General features: G+C 38.1%; 1 protein-coding gene across 11 annotated transcripts in view; it reads left to right on the top strand.

Moving 5' to 3' along the window:
- CNTN5 (contactin 5) overlaps positions 1-15,056 on the top strand; it is a 653,229-nt gene that overhangs the window by 613,781 nt on the left and 24,392 nt on the right. For all 11 annotated transcript variants that reach the window (XM_029048199.2, XM_003430617.4, XM_029048198.2 and 8 more), the window contains 3 exons: positions 1,467-1,616; positions 8,920-8,990; positions 9,804-10,038. In XM_029048199.2, coding sequence (XP_028904032.1) covers positions 1,467-1,616; positions 8,920-8,990; positions 9,804-10,038 — 456 coding nt within the window. The remainder of the gene's footprint in view (positions 1-1,466; positions 1,617-8,919; positions 8,991-9,803; positions 10,039-15,056) is intronic.

The raw sequence follows: 15,056 nt of genomic DNA, 5'->3' as shown, positions 1-15,056 counted from the left end.
AAAACCTAAAATATTTAATTTTTTAAAAGTAGAGTGACTGAAATGTCATTAAGAAATGAATAGCTCAGAGGACAAACTATCAAGATTCAGATTTCAATTAATTTTAATTGCAAATGACAACTTGTCACAAAACACATGTTGTTTCTGGAGATTTCTGCCCCCCTTTGTATTTTTCAATTTGAATATTTCTGACAGCCTGTAGGAAGATAAAGCTGAAAAATGTTTAACTCCTGGAGCCATCTCAGACCTAATTCTATTCTAGAGAAATAATATCTAAAGCCATTTTAAAAAATCATGAGTATCTTACAATTCATTTAAAATGCCATTTGAACAAAACATAGTTTCTTAATATTTAGAGCATTAATTCAAAGGTCAGATAATGATTACTCTTATGAAGTTTATGTTGTAATTTTACTAATAAAGATGCAACATGACTTGCTGAAAAGAACATGGGCCTGGAAGTCGGGGGACCTGAGTTCTAATGCTGGCACTGCCACTTACCTGCTATGTGATCTTGGGCAAGTCTCTTCACTATTTTGTGCCTCAATTTCCTCAATTATTATTATGATGATGATGATATTTGCTAAACACTTCCCATGGGCCAAGCATTTTAATAATAATGATAATTAAAGTATTTAAGTGCTGGGGTGGATAAAAGCAAATCTGGTTGGACACAGTCCTTATCCCATGTGGGGCTCACAGTCTCAAACCCCATTTTACAGAAGAGATAGCTGAGGCACCAAGAAGTGAAGTGCCTTGGCCAAATTGATGCACAACAGACAAGCAGCAGAGCCAGGATTAGAACCCATCACCTTCTGATTCCCAGGCCTTTGCTCTATCCACTCTGCCATGCTGCTGCTTTGTTGTACTAAATGCTAGGGTAGGTTTAAGATAATCATGTAGGACACGTTCCCTTTCCCACACAGGTTTCATAGAGAGAGGAAGAATATTTTACATCCATAACATGGAGATTGAGTGCCTGTTCTCCATTCTACTTTGACTTAGAGTGGGCAGAACTGTGTCTGTGACCTGATTAATTCTGTTTTATTGTACACTCCCCATTGCTCAGTACAGTGCCCTATACATAGTAAATGCTTGATAATACCACTGGTTTATTATTTTATGTCTACCCTAGTACTTACTTAGAACAGTGCTTGTAAGATAGTAAACCCTTAAAAAAATACCACAGTTATTATGATTATTATTACTGAGTAGTACTGAGTACAGTGTACTGTACTAGATGCTTGCGAAGTACAGAATAATTAAGTAGCATATTCCCTTTCCACAGGGAACTTATACTTTAATGAGGAACACAAACGTGAAAAAGAGATCCACAAGAAGTTGACCAGTTGACTGCTGGTACTTGCAAGGAACACTTGTCTTTTGATAGTCTCTCAATACAAGCACATGAGTAAATTTTCCACAAAGTCCAGATAACTTGATTTCTTTTCTCCTCTCCTGTGCAGTACCAGATGTTATCACTGGAGATATGGAATCTGCCATGGCAGTGGATCTGAACCCTTGGGTGGAGTATGAATTTCGGGTGGTGGCCACCAATCCAATTGGCACTGGAGATCCAAGCGCCCCATCCCGAATGATCCGAACCAATGAAGCAGGTAAGAAAAAAAAAAGGACCTGCATCTCTAAATATGGACAAAAAGTGTAATTTCATTAAAGAATGGTTAACTTGCTACAAATATTCCTGAACCAATGGCTTTTGATTTTGAGGAATTACAACAAAATCTGTAATGTTATCACCTCCCTTCCCCCAGATCCCAGATTTCATCATGGATTTTAGAGCAGTTAATTCCTACTTCACTCCATTCTTCGACCTTACTATAGGTCTTGAAAACGTATATGTAGACTTTCCTGTTGCTTTTCTGTAGGATGAAAACATCTGTGTCTTTTCACAATAAAAATAATTATTGCATTTGTTAAGCGCTAACTGTGTGTCAAGCACTGTTCTGAGCACTGAGGTAATAATAATAATAATGTTGGTATTTGTTAAGCGCTTACTATGTGCCAAGCACTGTTCTAAGCGCTGGGGTAGACATAGGGGAATCAGGTTGTCCCACGTGGGGCTCACAGTCTTAATCCCCATTTTACAGATGAGGGAACTGAGGCACAAAGAAGTTAAGTGACTTGCCCACAGTCACACAGCCGACAAGTGGCAGAGCTGGGATTCGAACTCATGAGCCCTGACTCCAAAGCCCATGCTCTTTCCACTGAGCCATGAGGTAGTAGACACAGGGTAATCAGGGTGTCCCACAAGGGGTTCACTGTCTTAATCCTCATTTTACTGATGAGGAAACCGAGGCACAGAGAAGTGATTTGTCCGAGGTCACACAGCAGACAAATGGTGAAGCCGGGATTAGAACCTAGGTCATCTGCCTCTGAGGCCCTTGCTCTTTCCACTAGGCTATGCTGCTTCTCCTTCATAACATTTTGTAGACTACCCATTCCCCTCAAACTTAGAACAGTTTTCCAGGAGGTTTCCCACCCCAACTCCCACCCCCATGAGTGCCTCTAGAGACAGAACTCGGTGGCCAGAGGCTGGGGGGAAGCCAAACACTTAAGATTAAAATACCATCAGTACTCGTTTTGCTTAATACAGTGCTCTGCACACGGTAAGTACTCAGTAAATTCCCTGATTCCCTGATTGGGTCCAGTGCCAATTGTATACTAAACGGGAGAGAGAAAACAGGACGGGCTGGTTTCAAACCCGATAGAAGGGGACTCTCTGCTGCTTTCCACAGGCCACCACCCATGCTCTACCGCATGATCCTGGCTCTTGCTCTTTGGGTCTCGGGAGCACCAGCAGCAGCATGGAGTAGTGAATAGAGCATGGGCCTTTCTAATCCCGGTCTGATGTGTGACCACAGGCAAGTCACTTCGCTTCTCTGTGCCCTAGTTTCATCATCTGGAAAATGAGGAATAGGACTGTGAGTCCCATCTTGGACGGGGACTGTGTCCAACCCGATTTGCTTGTATCCACCCCAACATTTAGTACAGTGCCTGGCACACAATAAAACAAATACCATTAAAAAAAAACCAAAATGCCACCTAAAAAATTAGGTAAGTAGAGGAGGGATGGATAAACAAGCAAGCAGTAGAAAAATAGGAGACTTGGCAAACACAAAATACACAAAAATATTTGTGTTTAAAAACGACAGGCTTCCAAGAGGAATAAAGGATAAGATATTCTGAATATTTCCAGATTCGTATCCACAGTAAACTCAGCCTCACGGCTTCTGAGACTTGTTGGCTACAACATGTTTTTCTCCTACTTTTTTTTTCCAGTTGAATGAATTGTAAATTGAACATTAATTGCCTGGTTGGATTTTCATGCTTTCATAAAATCAGCCATGCTCACATTGTGCCCAGGTGTACATTAATTAAGTGCGTAATAGGTTAGTCATTTCTCATTTTATTTACTTGCTGTGCCGATATTGGAAAGATTGCCAATAATACTACTAAAGCACGTTCATATCCTTTCTAAAGAGCACAGACTGATTTTGCATATTGTTAATTGCATTTCAAAAAAGCCAAAGATTACTACTTAATTTGGGGGCTCACTATATAAATATTCATATATAAACCAAATAATCCATTTCGGTTGGATAATCCTTTTAGGTTTTAGTATACTATCATCTCAACCCATATCAAAGAACGCTTTTATGACTTTAGCAAAAAGTATTTTTACGTTCCTCATTAAACTGTGTTAGGGCTGTATGATTTTTATTCATACCTGAGAAGTGTTGCATTTTATAAGACTTCTTCCTGTTATCTATCTTGGTTTTACCTCAATCACATAGTGCTTGTCTCTCCGTTTCAGTTTGAGTTCTATGTTCGGCATACTTTGTTCCATTACAGTCTTATGGGAGAGAGGGGAAATGATATGAAAAATGCATGAAATTCTCTCATTTGAAAGAGAATTGAGAAAAGCTTTTACTGTCAACCTCATGTTTTCCATGTTTTGGTACCACACATTGGCTTGATGCTTCTAATGTTCTTGCCAGTTTCTCTGTTTCATCAGGCAGCATAAATCAGAGAGGACCCTGACATCGTCAGAGTTCCACTGCAGTGATGAGCTGCTCCTTGAAACTATAATCCTTCTTACTTAGAAATACATGCTCTGGCTTTGAAAAGATGAGTATTCCAATAGGCCATTTGCTTCTGACAAATTTCTGACAAACTTTCAAGGAAAGTTGAAAAGTACCTCATTCCCTTTGACCTTAAGGCTGTTTTTTGTCCAGAAAAGATTAGGTCACCAAGCTCTACAGCCTAAGGCTCTAAATTCTATCTTATTAAGGAGCAAGCCCTTAATAAATACCCTCATTATTTCTTAAGCATCCACAGCTGTCATTTACGCTCTTACATTCATTGTCATATTTACTAAGTGCTTACTGTGAGCAGAGCACTATAGTTAGCAGTTGGGAGGGAACAAAATAATAATAAACAGACACATTCCCTGCCTACAATGAATTTACAGTTGTACTATTTGAGTGCTTTATGTTTGCTTGTCTCACCCAGTAGGTGTTCTCTGAACTCAGTATAGTAGGCTGAACAAAGTAGGTGCTAAATATTGTGGGAAATAATTGAAGTACCCATGGATTGCACCAGACTTTGTTTTTTTTAAGTCATTCACCTTTTTTGAACTCCTATTTTGTGGAAAGCACTATACTAAGCAATCAGGAAAGGACTGATTCAGACAAAGATCATTCAGGATAATTCAGACAAAATTCTTGACAGACAAGGGTCTCACAATCTGAGAATAAGTGGGTAGTGAGGTACTGGCTACAGATACATAAGGAAGGATTAAAATGAGAAAATATAGCAAAACAAATTATGGAAACAAGGACAACAATAAAAACAGAGCTACAGTGCAGAGGATTAATTTAGAAAAATTAAGAGAACTACGAATTAGAAATTGCAGGCTCCCACTATTCTAGTCAGGTAACACAATTCAGGAAGGATTTCAGTGTGACATTTTTCTCACACTTGTGTAAAAGCTCTCAATTGCCTGATTTTTGGTTCTGCATTTTTTATGTACTGATAGGTTCTTTTGAAGGGGTGGGGAATTATGAATGCATAAGTAAGATTGAATGAGTCATCATGCTCTTTATGTTCCATTTAAAATATACTGAAATATGTTGATAAAAAGAAAAAGCAAGGCTCAGGTTTAACTGTATTGCTCTTCGGTGAGTTGAATCTGGTATATTTTCTCCTGTCAGCAGATTAAAACACTTTCCCATTTTACTCTGGAGCAGAGAGTTGTGAAGTTGTGAAATGTCACCTTCACAAGGGTAAATGCTGATGAGTTGACCTTTCATTCAAATATAAAGGGTTTTTTGCACTTTTGTCATGCTGCAAAATGTAATTTTAAAATGTGGAAGCATGAGATATCCCAAACAAGCTAATGATTTTAGTTCTTTGGTGTTTGCATCATTAAGTTTTCATCAAGTTATTTGCAAAGTTGTTTGTTTTGTTTTTTTAATCAAGATACTGAAAAGACAAAAATGGTCAAAAGGTAAATGTGTAAAACTGCTTAAAATATGTCCCAAAATAAAATTGGCAAGGGAACACAGAAGTAATATTTTTTAAGAAAAACTTACATTTATCCCCAAGGAATAAGAAAGCAATACTTTTAAAAATTCAATTTAAATTCAAAGGAAGCAAACTGACTTCTGAAAAATTTACTATTTTTATCTTTTTGATGAGTTTCAGGGGTTCCCAATTCAGAAGATCAGGTCGTCAGGCTGGATAATGCTAAGAATTATGTCAATTATAGTTTCCCTCTGGGTTACACCAAGATGGAAAGAACATCCTAAGCAATACTTGGGGAGTCTTACATCCTTCTGCATCTGCCTCTTGTCACCAAAGGCATTGGGGCTGCTACTTTTAATAAAGACCAATGATGGAAAAATTGCTTCTTTTTAACAGTTCATAAATTAAATCTACAGCTTTGTTTGTGATTCACCGAAAAATGTATGGAATGAACAGATAATTCATTGCTCTTCATCCTACTGAGTTACATGTGACAGCAAACCTACTATTTTTAAGCATTTTAATATTTTTAAAAAATTATTTACTCTGCCATAAAGGCAATGGTGCACCATAAAACTACTAATAGAAACTCAGAGGCTGGAAAGTGGTTTTTAATAGTTTTCTTCTTTTAATAATTCTCCATTTAAAATGTTCTCTCTCAACTGCACATTCTTTGGTTTGGTACAGTGGAAAAGAAATTTATTACTTTGACACATTTATTCTCTTGATGATTATTCATTTAAAAAAAATCACCAGATGACTATATTTTAGAATTTGCAGAGGAGATTCACTTTTTTGACAGGTTATTTTATTTAAGTTCATGATCCACTCTTTTATATTATTTTGTATTTACATCATTTCATTTTTCTTACTGTGGCTGCTGTCAAACTCTACCGCATCCTATTTTTAGACTGTGCCCCTCTGGAGGACTAGGTAACATGTCTGACATTCAATAGAGAAGCAGCATAGCTCAGTGGAAAAAGCAGGGGCTTCAGAGTCAGAGGTCATGGGTTCAAATTCCAACTCTGCCACTGGTCAGCCTTGGGACTGTGGGCAAGTCACTTAACTTCTCTGTGCCTCAGTTATCTCATCAGTAAAATGGGGATTAAGACTGTGAGCCTCACGTAGGACAACTTGATTACCCTGTATCTACCCCAGCACTTAGAACAGTAAGCATATAATAACAGTAAGCAAGTGCACATAGTAAGCACTTAAATACCAACATTATTATTATTTGTATATTTTTCCCAAAGCTTAGTAGAATGCTCTGAACACAAAACATTTAATAAAGATTAACAACAATTGTGGGATTTAAGTGTTTATTAAGTGCCAAGCACTGAACTAAGCACTGGGGCAGATACAAGATGGCCAGGTTGTAAACAGTCCCTGCCCCACATGAGGCCCAAAGTCTAAGCGGGAGGTGGAAGAGATATTGAATCCCCATTTTACATCTGAGGAAACTGAGGCGCAGAGAAGTTAAGTGATTTCCCCAGGGTTACATAGCAGGCAAGTGGCAGAACCAGGATTAGTAATCAGGTGCTCTGACTTCCAGGCCCTTGATCTTTTCATTAGGCTTCACTGCTTCTCAGTGCTATGACTACCATCTAGTGTCAGGCTTTTACTAAGACTCCTCTAAAATGGAGGCACTGGTATTATTTTCTGGCTACCCAGGAATAGTTGTTTTAATTTATAGACTTCCTGGAGGCCTTGAATTCAAAGCAGTCACCGGCTGGCAGAGCAGACAGGGTTCTATCATATTTAGCATGACATCGGAGAGAAATTTGCGGATTAAATTTTACATGAGCCACACTAGGGGTACTTAAATATGCCCTTTATTTAGATTATGCTGTTATTGCTTGTTATCTAACTGCCAAGTGCCCATCAAAATCATATTTACTAGGATTGAACCTACAGATTACAGATAAAAAATACTTTTCTCCAATTTTTTCTCAAAGCAAAGTTGGCAGGTGATGATTTTGATGAGGAGAAGGTAGAAGCAGTGTAATTGAGTTATTTGATGATGATTAGGCCTGGTTATGGGGTCTAGCAAGTACAGTCATGCTCAATTGTGAGCCCCTACAAGAGGAGAAAAAGAATGCTATTAGGTCCAGTGCAACCTCCTTATGGCGTATTTACTTTAATTTTGAAAATAAATGAAAAACTACGTGGTTATCCAGTTCCCTCTGTAACAAGCAAACATCCTGACCGTCGACTTTAAGGCACTCCCCTACTTTCTCCTTCCTACTTACTCATTTTCTTTTCCCCTCAAGCCCCAGCTCACACTTTTCATTCTTCTCAAACTAACCTGCTCACTGTGCTTAGTTCCTAAGAAGGGTGGAAGTGTTTCTAAATTAGCCTTGCTGTTCCTGCCACCACTGAACAACCACTGGGATCTCCTGGTTCTTATTTGGAAACTCTTGATTGCACACTAGTTAAGTATGTTACTTGCCCCATCAAAGGCAAAATGTGGAAAAATAGCAGTACGATAGCAAAAGTCACTAAAGCTTTATAGCCAGTGTATTTTCCAACAGAATCTCTACTAAATGTCTATAATACAATGAACTAGAGAGCCCAGAAATGAAGTTCCATCATTTTTCTGCCAAAGTCCATGTTTTTCTCAGAAAACAGAAGAGAAAGTGAATGAAACATATATATTGTGTGTTCTATAAATAAAATAGAAAAAAAACAGTCAAGCCTAATGGTAAAATTTCCAAGATCTACAAGCAGTGAGGACATATTTTGCTCAAGGGTCTGCATAAATTGTTTTTATCAACATGAGAAACATGAAGGGATACCAATCACTTGTGTATTCAAGGAAAAAAATGCAAAAAAAAGGATTGAAAATTACTACGGAATCTCTGTATTCTGTACTGCTAATAAGATCTTAACAAGAATTCTGCTGGATTCAGCGAATCCCTGAATTGCAAAGTGGCTTTGGACCTAAGGATGGGACAACAGGCATGATCTTTGCTTAAAAAGCACAGACGTTCATATGAAACAACAGCATAGTAATTTATTGACATTTATGGGGATCTGAGAGTGGCAGGTTGCTTTTCTGACTGGCTAAAGGCAGAAGAAATTAGATATAGATGAAATGTTTTCCTGTAAACAGGTATAAGGCCCAAGATTCCATCTTTCAAAAATCACACCCATTTATCATGACCTGGGAGTTCATTTCAGGCAGTTTTGTGTTTTGGATGTGATTATTGGATTCTTTCAATTCCTTCCCCCAAGTTCAAATAAATGTGTTTTGCTAAAGTAACTTTAATTTGTGGCATTTGAGATTAGCTTGGACAGAACAGAGTCATGCAGTTATTTTTGTGGCGAGGCATAAATAATTGGGACATTTATTTCCCCCCTTTTTATTCACAGTTCCTAAGACAGCTCCCGCTAATGTAAGCGGTAGAAGTGGAAGACGGCATGAACTAGTGATTGCCTGGGAGGTAAGAATTTTTTTTTCCACTTCTAGGCCTTTATGTTAGTTTCTTAATGTAGTTATGCAGAGGTTTTCCTCAACAAAATATAGTTTTCAAATCTATTAAAGACTTGGAAAGTGCTTTGTCTTGAAATGAGTGAGGGACGGTTCTGAGTCTTTAGCCTACATTAGGATTTCCAAAGTAATCCTTCCCCTTTCTCTGCATCCTTTTCCAGCTCTCCTGTTGACTTTTTTCCAAAGCCTAGAGAACACGTGGCATAAAGTTGAGAAAGACATTACATCTTTTCTTAAAATTAAAACAAATATGACTCAACCTATATATTATTATAATTTGTTAAGCACTGTGTATCAAGCACTGACAGTTCTAAATGCTGGGGTAGATACATTGAAACTACTGTTTTCCATCAACCATAGCACCTGGCCATTTGAGTTTGAATAATCTTGATTTGGCGATTAGTACCTAGGAACTGTTAATTTTGTATCTCAGTGAATTGGAGGAAAGTCATATTTCCAATTTAAACAAGTACATGTACTCCAAATAGGAGAGAGGAAAGCAACTTATTTGTAGAATTTTCCTTGAGGCTCTTAATTTTTTAGACCCCACTAGAGAGAAGTGTTCATCACAGAACTCCTGAATTAAACTCATGGCCAAAAAGGTGAGAGCTATGAAGATTCTGAACTCTCGTTACTTCTAATTATTCCTGGTAACGAACTTCAAAGCAGGCTAAGATGCCTCTTCTGTTTTGAGAGCAATATTGAACTTCAAAAAATAAACAGATTCAACTTCTCTGATGATTAATTTCCCCTTTTTATTCTTCAGCCAGTATCAGAAGAGTTTCAGAATGGAGAAGGATTTGGCTACATTGTGGCATTCAGACCCAATGGAACACGTGGTTGGAAAGAAAAAATGGTCACTTCTTCAGATGCTTCAAAGTTCATCTATAGGGATGAGAGTGTCCCACCACTTACTCCCTTTGAAGTGAAAGTTGGTGTATATAATAACAAAGGAGATGGACCATTCAGTCATATCGTGGTCATCTGTTCAGCTGAAGGAGGTGAGTGACCAGTTGGTTCCCTCACTAGAAAAAAGAAGCTAAAAAGACAAGTGTCAGGAAGAAGGAAGAGAAAATATGAATCAATATTTTCACTGTAAGGTAAAAATATGAATATTAGTGGATTGGTTCTAGGTGCTTTCTTCTCTCTCTATAACAAATCCTGGGAGTAAGGACTGAAGGTTTAATGGCTTTGTGAAATTAGCTTCTGCGTTCATTTATCTGTGGACAGAAATGCTGATGAGAAATATCATTCCCTCCATACTCAAAAGCCAGTTTATTGATACTGGTTGCCCAACTATTGTTTAAACAATTGACCTCTATGTGGGACAGGGACTGTTTCTAACCTGATTTGCATATACCTACCCCAGTGCTTAGTACAGTCCCTTGAACACAGTAAGCGCTTAACAAATATCACAAAAACAAACAAAAACAAGGTAAATATTTACTATTTTTCATTTAGACCCAATTAAAATTATTTCTAAAAAATACATATTTTCCAAAGTTACATGGGCCCTTTGTAGCTTTGAAACAATCACTCACTCAGTGCTATTTATTGAGCACTTAACTGTGTGCAGACCCTTGCACTAAGCACTTGAGAAAGTATAATACAATAGAGGTGATACATACAGTCCCTTCCCACAAGAAGGAAGAGACAGATGGACATAGTAAGAGCTCAATAAATATGATTGATAGATTGATAGACATGAAAATACAGTACAGATAGGGAAAAGCAGCAGAGCAGAAGCTTATGTACCTAAGTGCTGTGGGGGTGAGGTGAGTATCAAAGACCTTAGAAGGTACATACTGTTTACTCATCAAGGTTTTACTCTGCTCTATAGCTCAGTGGAGCATTTAAATGAATTTGGGGAACTCTTCAAAAGCATAGTTCAATTGCTGCAATGCTGCCTCTGAGGTGCAGCTTTCTTAGTTCTCTTGACAATCTTTGCTTTTAAAAGAAATTATTTAAACAGGTTTTTTGTCATTGCTGTATTATTTTATGACGCTACACCTTTTCAAATTGAAAGGACTTGGCCTTGGAAATTTATCTTCCAGGTCTGTCTGTGAAGATGCTGGAATCTTTGTGCAGCCCATTTTGCTGCCATGCTTGATTTTCTCTATCAGTTCTTGGTAGACTGCAAAAACAGTCCTAGGCAAATTAACCTTGTGCTGCCCAATCAATTATAACGCAGACATTTTTTTCAGGACGAAAGTTCAATCTCATTCATTCAACATAGTATTTATAAACTCAGTACTATACTGGTGAGAAGTAACAAAAGCATTTGAATTTCTCAATATGCTACATTTTTAAAAATATTGAATACTTTCCCTCACCTCCCATGGATACAGTTATAGAGGGAATGAAAATTGCATTGTGTGTCCTTCCTGCTCAATATGTTTTCAAACTTTAGATCAAACTATTCATCACTGTGAAATATGTGAAAAATATTGTTCACCTCTATATTATGATAGCATCAGATTATGCTACATTCTTCTTTCCCATTGACTTTGTCAATCTCGTAGAATAATAATCTGATTTGTGTTACTTTCAAAGTTGTCAATAACCAGAGTACTGCTGGTGATCTTAGGCAGCAGTTCTAAATGATTCCCAGTTCTGTGAGTTCGAAACTTATCCCTCTGTGAGACTCCTTTTATCTCATTTCAAAGTAAATTCTACTTGTGAATGGGAGTAAAAACATTCAAAGAGAGATTAGGTCTCACAGTATTGATTAATAGAATATTACTGTTAGGTAAAGTGTAGACAAGCAGACGAAGGACAAGCTCTGAAAGGTATGAACTTGGTTTATGCCCTCATAGAATGATGTCCTAGGTGATACTCGTATTTGTGTAAGAAAGTAGATGAGTGCTCTTCCCTCAGTGGCACAGAGGCACAGAGGCTGAGGGCAGACTGGAGCATGAAGCATTTGAAGGCACATTTCCTCCAGGAAGCCTTCTCTGACTAAGCGCCCCCTTTCCTCTTCTCCAACTTCTTTCTGAGTTGCCCTTTCTCCCTTTGTTCTTCCCTGCTCCCAGCCCCACAGTGCTTATGTAGATATCTGTAATTTATTTATTTATATTAATATCATCTCCCCCTTCTCCAGCCTGTGAGCTCATTGTGAGTATGGAATGTGTCTGTTTATTGTTGTATTGTAGTCTCCCAAGTGCTTAGTACAGTGCTCTGCACACAGTAAGTGCTCAATATATATGATTGAATGAATGAATGGAAATGTCCTGGATTCTGAGGCAAGGTGATCTTTGGGTTGAAGTTCCAGAAGGAAAAGTATGCTAATGCTTCTTAGTCCTGGGACTGGTGTTGTCTACATTTTCTCCTCCCCATTTTGGAAGAAGGAAAAAAAAGAAAAAAGGGATATTTTCTTCTACCTGGGGAAGCGTTTCTTCATTTTCAGACTATGGGTGATACAGTACAGTTCTTTCAAGGCTTGTGTTAGCGTCCTCTCTGTAGCCAAGAAATGAAAGATCAGGCCACAGCTGTTAAGGAAGTGGAATACAAAGAGATTTAGATTAACTAAGGCTGCTAGAGGTTGGAAAATCTTGTGTTTATTTCTCTCTAATCTTTTCTGCCTTTGTGCAGTGGGTGTGCTGCTTTTTTCTTTTATTTAAACTAAAACCCTCACTCCTCATTTAGGGAAATGATATGCAATTGCATCCTTGTAAATATAGCTTCCACAGCTCAAATTAAAATGCTAAATTCATGAGGTGCCATCCACTGGACCAGATCGTTGTTGAAAGCAAGCTCAGTGGGATTTATGTGAACCTGAAAATTAATAAATTGGCGTATTAGTGGTAAAATACGAGGAATAATTTCCTGTCCTCGCCAGATGATCCATCTGGATTAATGCCTATAAAAGTTCAACTACAGCTGTCTTCCCCGCATTTTTAAATAATGAAATCATAACCCTTCTTCTAAGGAGTTTATTAAACTCTCCTTTGATTAATGTTGCTAGCCCCCCTCTGGGACATCAGATGGGGAATCAATATTGCAAGCACATCACCCCCTCCCCCCATATTATTTGGAGAACTCCAGCTGCTAGGTCACTTGTTCCAAATGCATCATTTATATTCATGAACATGGTAATGCTGTTCAAAACTTTTAATCAAACAGAATCTGAATTCTATCAATCAGCCTTCCCACTTGATTCCTACCACTGGGGTAGAGAAGCCATTTCTGAGTTCACCAATATCTTCACCAGCAAGGCTATAGATTCCTCTGTACTCAGTGATTCATTTGCTATCCTTCTATTGTAGTCTTAAAGAAAAATTCTAAAAGTGTACTAGGTCACTAAAATTTTCACTAAGGAGAAAGATGGAGATGAAAAGGGCTATAATGGGGATGTTACCTGTCCATCATGAAAAGAATGGATGTCCAGGAGGACAATCATGCATTCTTCCAAACATCCTGATGCCCACTGTCAGAGGGGGAAATCGTGGCTCAATGATCCACTGGTCTGGTCTAAGACACCAAGTTCTAGAGGGTGGCTGGCTGTTACCTTCTTGCAAAACACCCCACTAAGGAATTCTCACTGTTGCACTCATTAATTCCAAAGCTACATGGATGCATACAAAACTGTTTCTTCTAACCCCACAGTTTTTTGGCTACAAACTATATCACTTCATTGGCCAGGCATATCCTAATTCCCTGGCAACATTTATGCTAAAATAGAGAAGCAGCATGGCCTAGTAAAAAGGGCATGGACTTGGGAGTCAGAGGATGTGGGTTCTAATCCTGCTCCGCCATTTGTCTCCTGTGTGACCTTGGCCATCCACTTAACTTCTCTGTGCCTTAGTTACCTCATCTCTAAAATGGGCATTAGGATTGTGAGCCCCATATGGGACAACCTGATTAATGTGTATCTACTCCAGTGCTTAGAACAGTGCTTGGCACTTAATAAATAACATTATTATTATTAACTCATATTGTGGCAAAACTGAATGCATGCTGATGTTTACTAGGTAAGAGCGAGAATGCTGGGATGCCGAGACATAATCTCAAAATATTCTTTACTAACAGGGAAATTAGTAACCCTAATATAGTCCCCTGGACCCACAGAGAAGGTTTTAATTCTCTGGAGATAGATGGCATTCACACCAGCTGTGCAGTCACCATCAGAGTGAAGGAAATAGACTGCAGACAAGCAGGAAAAGTGGAAGATGGGGGAGTGTGTGAAGGTCTCAGTGATGAAAAAAAAAAAAAAGTTCAGGTAATATTAGAGGGGGTTCAGTTAAAAATATTTATGTAAAACTTCATCCCAGAAGGCCCAAAACAAGGAGTTTGAAGGCAAGTAGCTTAGATTTTCTTTTCCTCCTGAGATTGTGTCCTTTGTGTGCTCAATGGGACCAAGATTGCGGGTACTGTGTTGTCCTTTTCGACTACAGACGTAATCATGGGTGAATTAGTGCTGTCTTCTCAGACTGTGAATGGTCAACTAGCAAAATATATAATATTAATGTGTGTTGTATTAGAGATGAAATTGCAATTCTGCTAAAATCACACACTTATCAGTCCTATTATTTAGTTGGAATAGTTCTCTCATTGGGTAATAATCTTTAATGCCCTTCTCTTTCCATTGGCTCAACTAGAGGAAGACAGCCTCTAAATGATACAGGAATATTACAGTATTAATGAAGGAACATGGTATTCAAATAGATGACAATTATGGGAAAACTTTATGAACCATCAAATTTATCATCAGCTCTAGCTATATAATATGTAATGCATGACCCTATTGGGACATGGAGCATTTTGGATCACAAGATATATGTTTTTTTTGTGAAATGTGAATTGGGAAAAATGTAGTTTCACATCCATATACTTTCAAGCAGTCATAAAGCACCATATGTCTGAGAGCAAATATGTTTCTCTTTAGCTTAGCCGATGCTCTTAATGAAAACAAAATGAATATCAAATTCACCGAAAGTGTCCACACAATTCTACACACACTTTGTCATCGTCTTTTATGACAAGTTTATGTTTTTTAATGCCTCCTCTTTTCAACTTCTCC

The sequence above is a fragment of the Ornithorhynchus anatinus genome, chromosome 20 (genome assembly GCF_004115215.2).
Source record: "Ornithorhynchus anatinus isolate Pmale09 chromosome 20, mOrnAna1.pri.v4, whole genome shotgun sequence".
NCBI classification, from domain to species: domain Eukaryota; kingdom Metazoa; phylum Chordata; class Mammalia; order Monotremata; family Ornithorhynchidae; genus Ornithorhynchus; species Ornithorhynchus anatinus.
The sequence above is the reverse complement of the archived record's forward strand: the minus strand, read 5'-3'. Positions and strand labels throughout refer to the sequence as shown.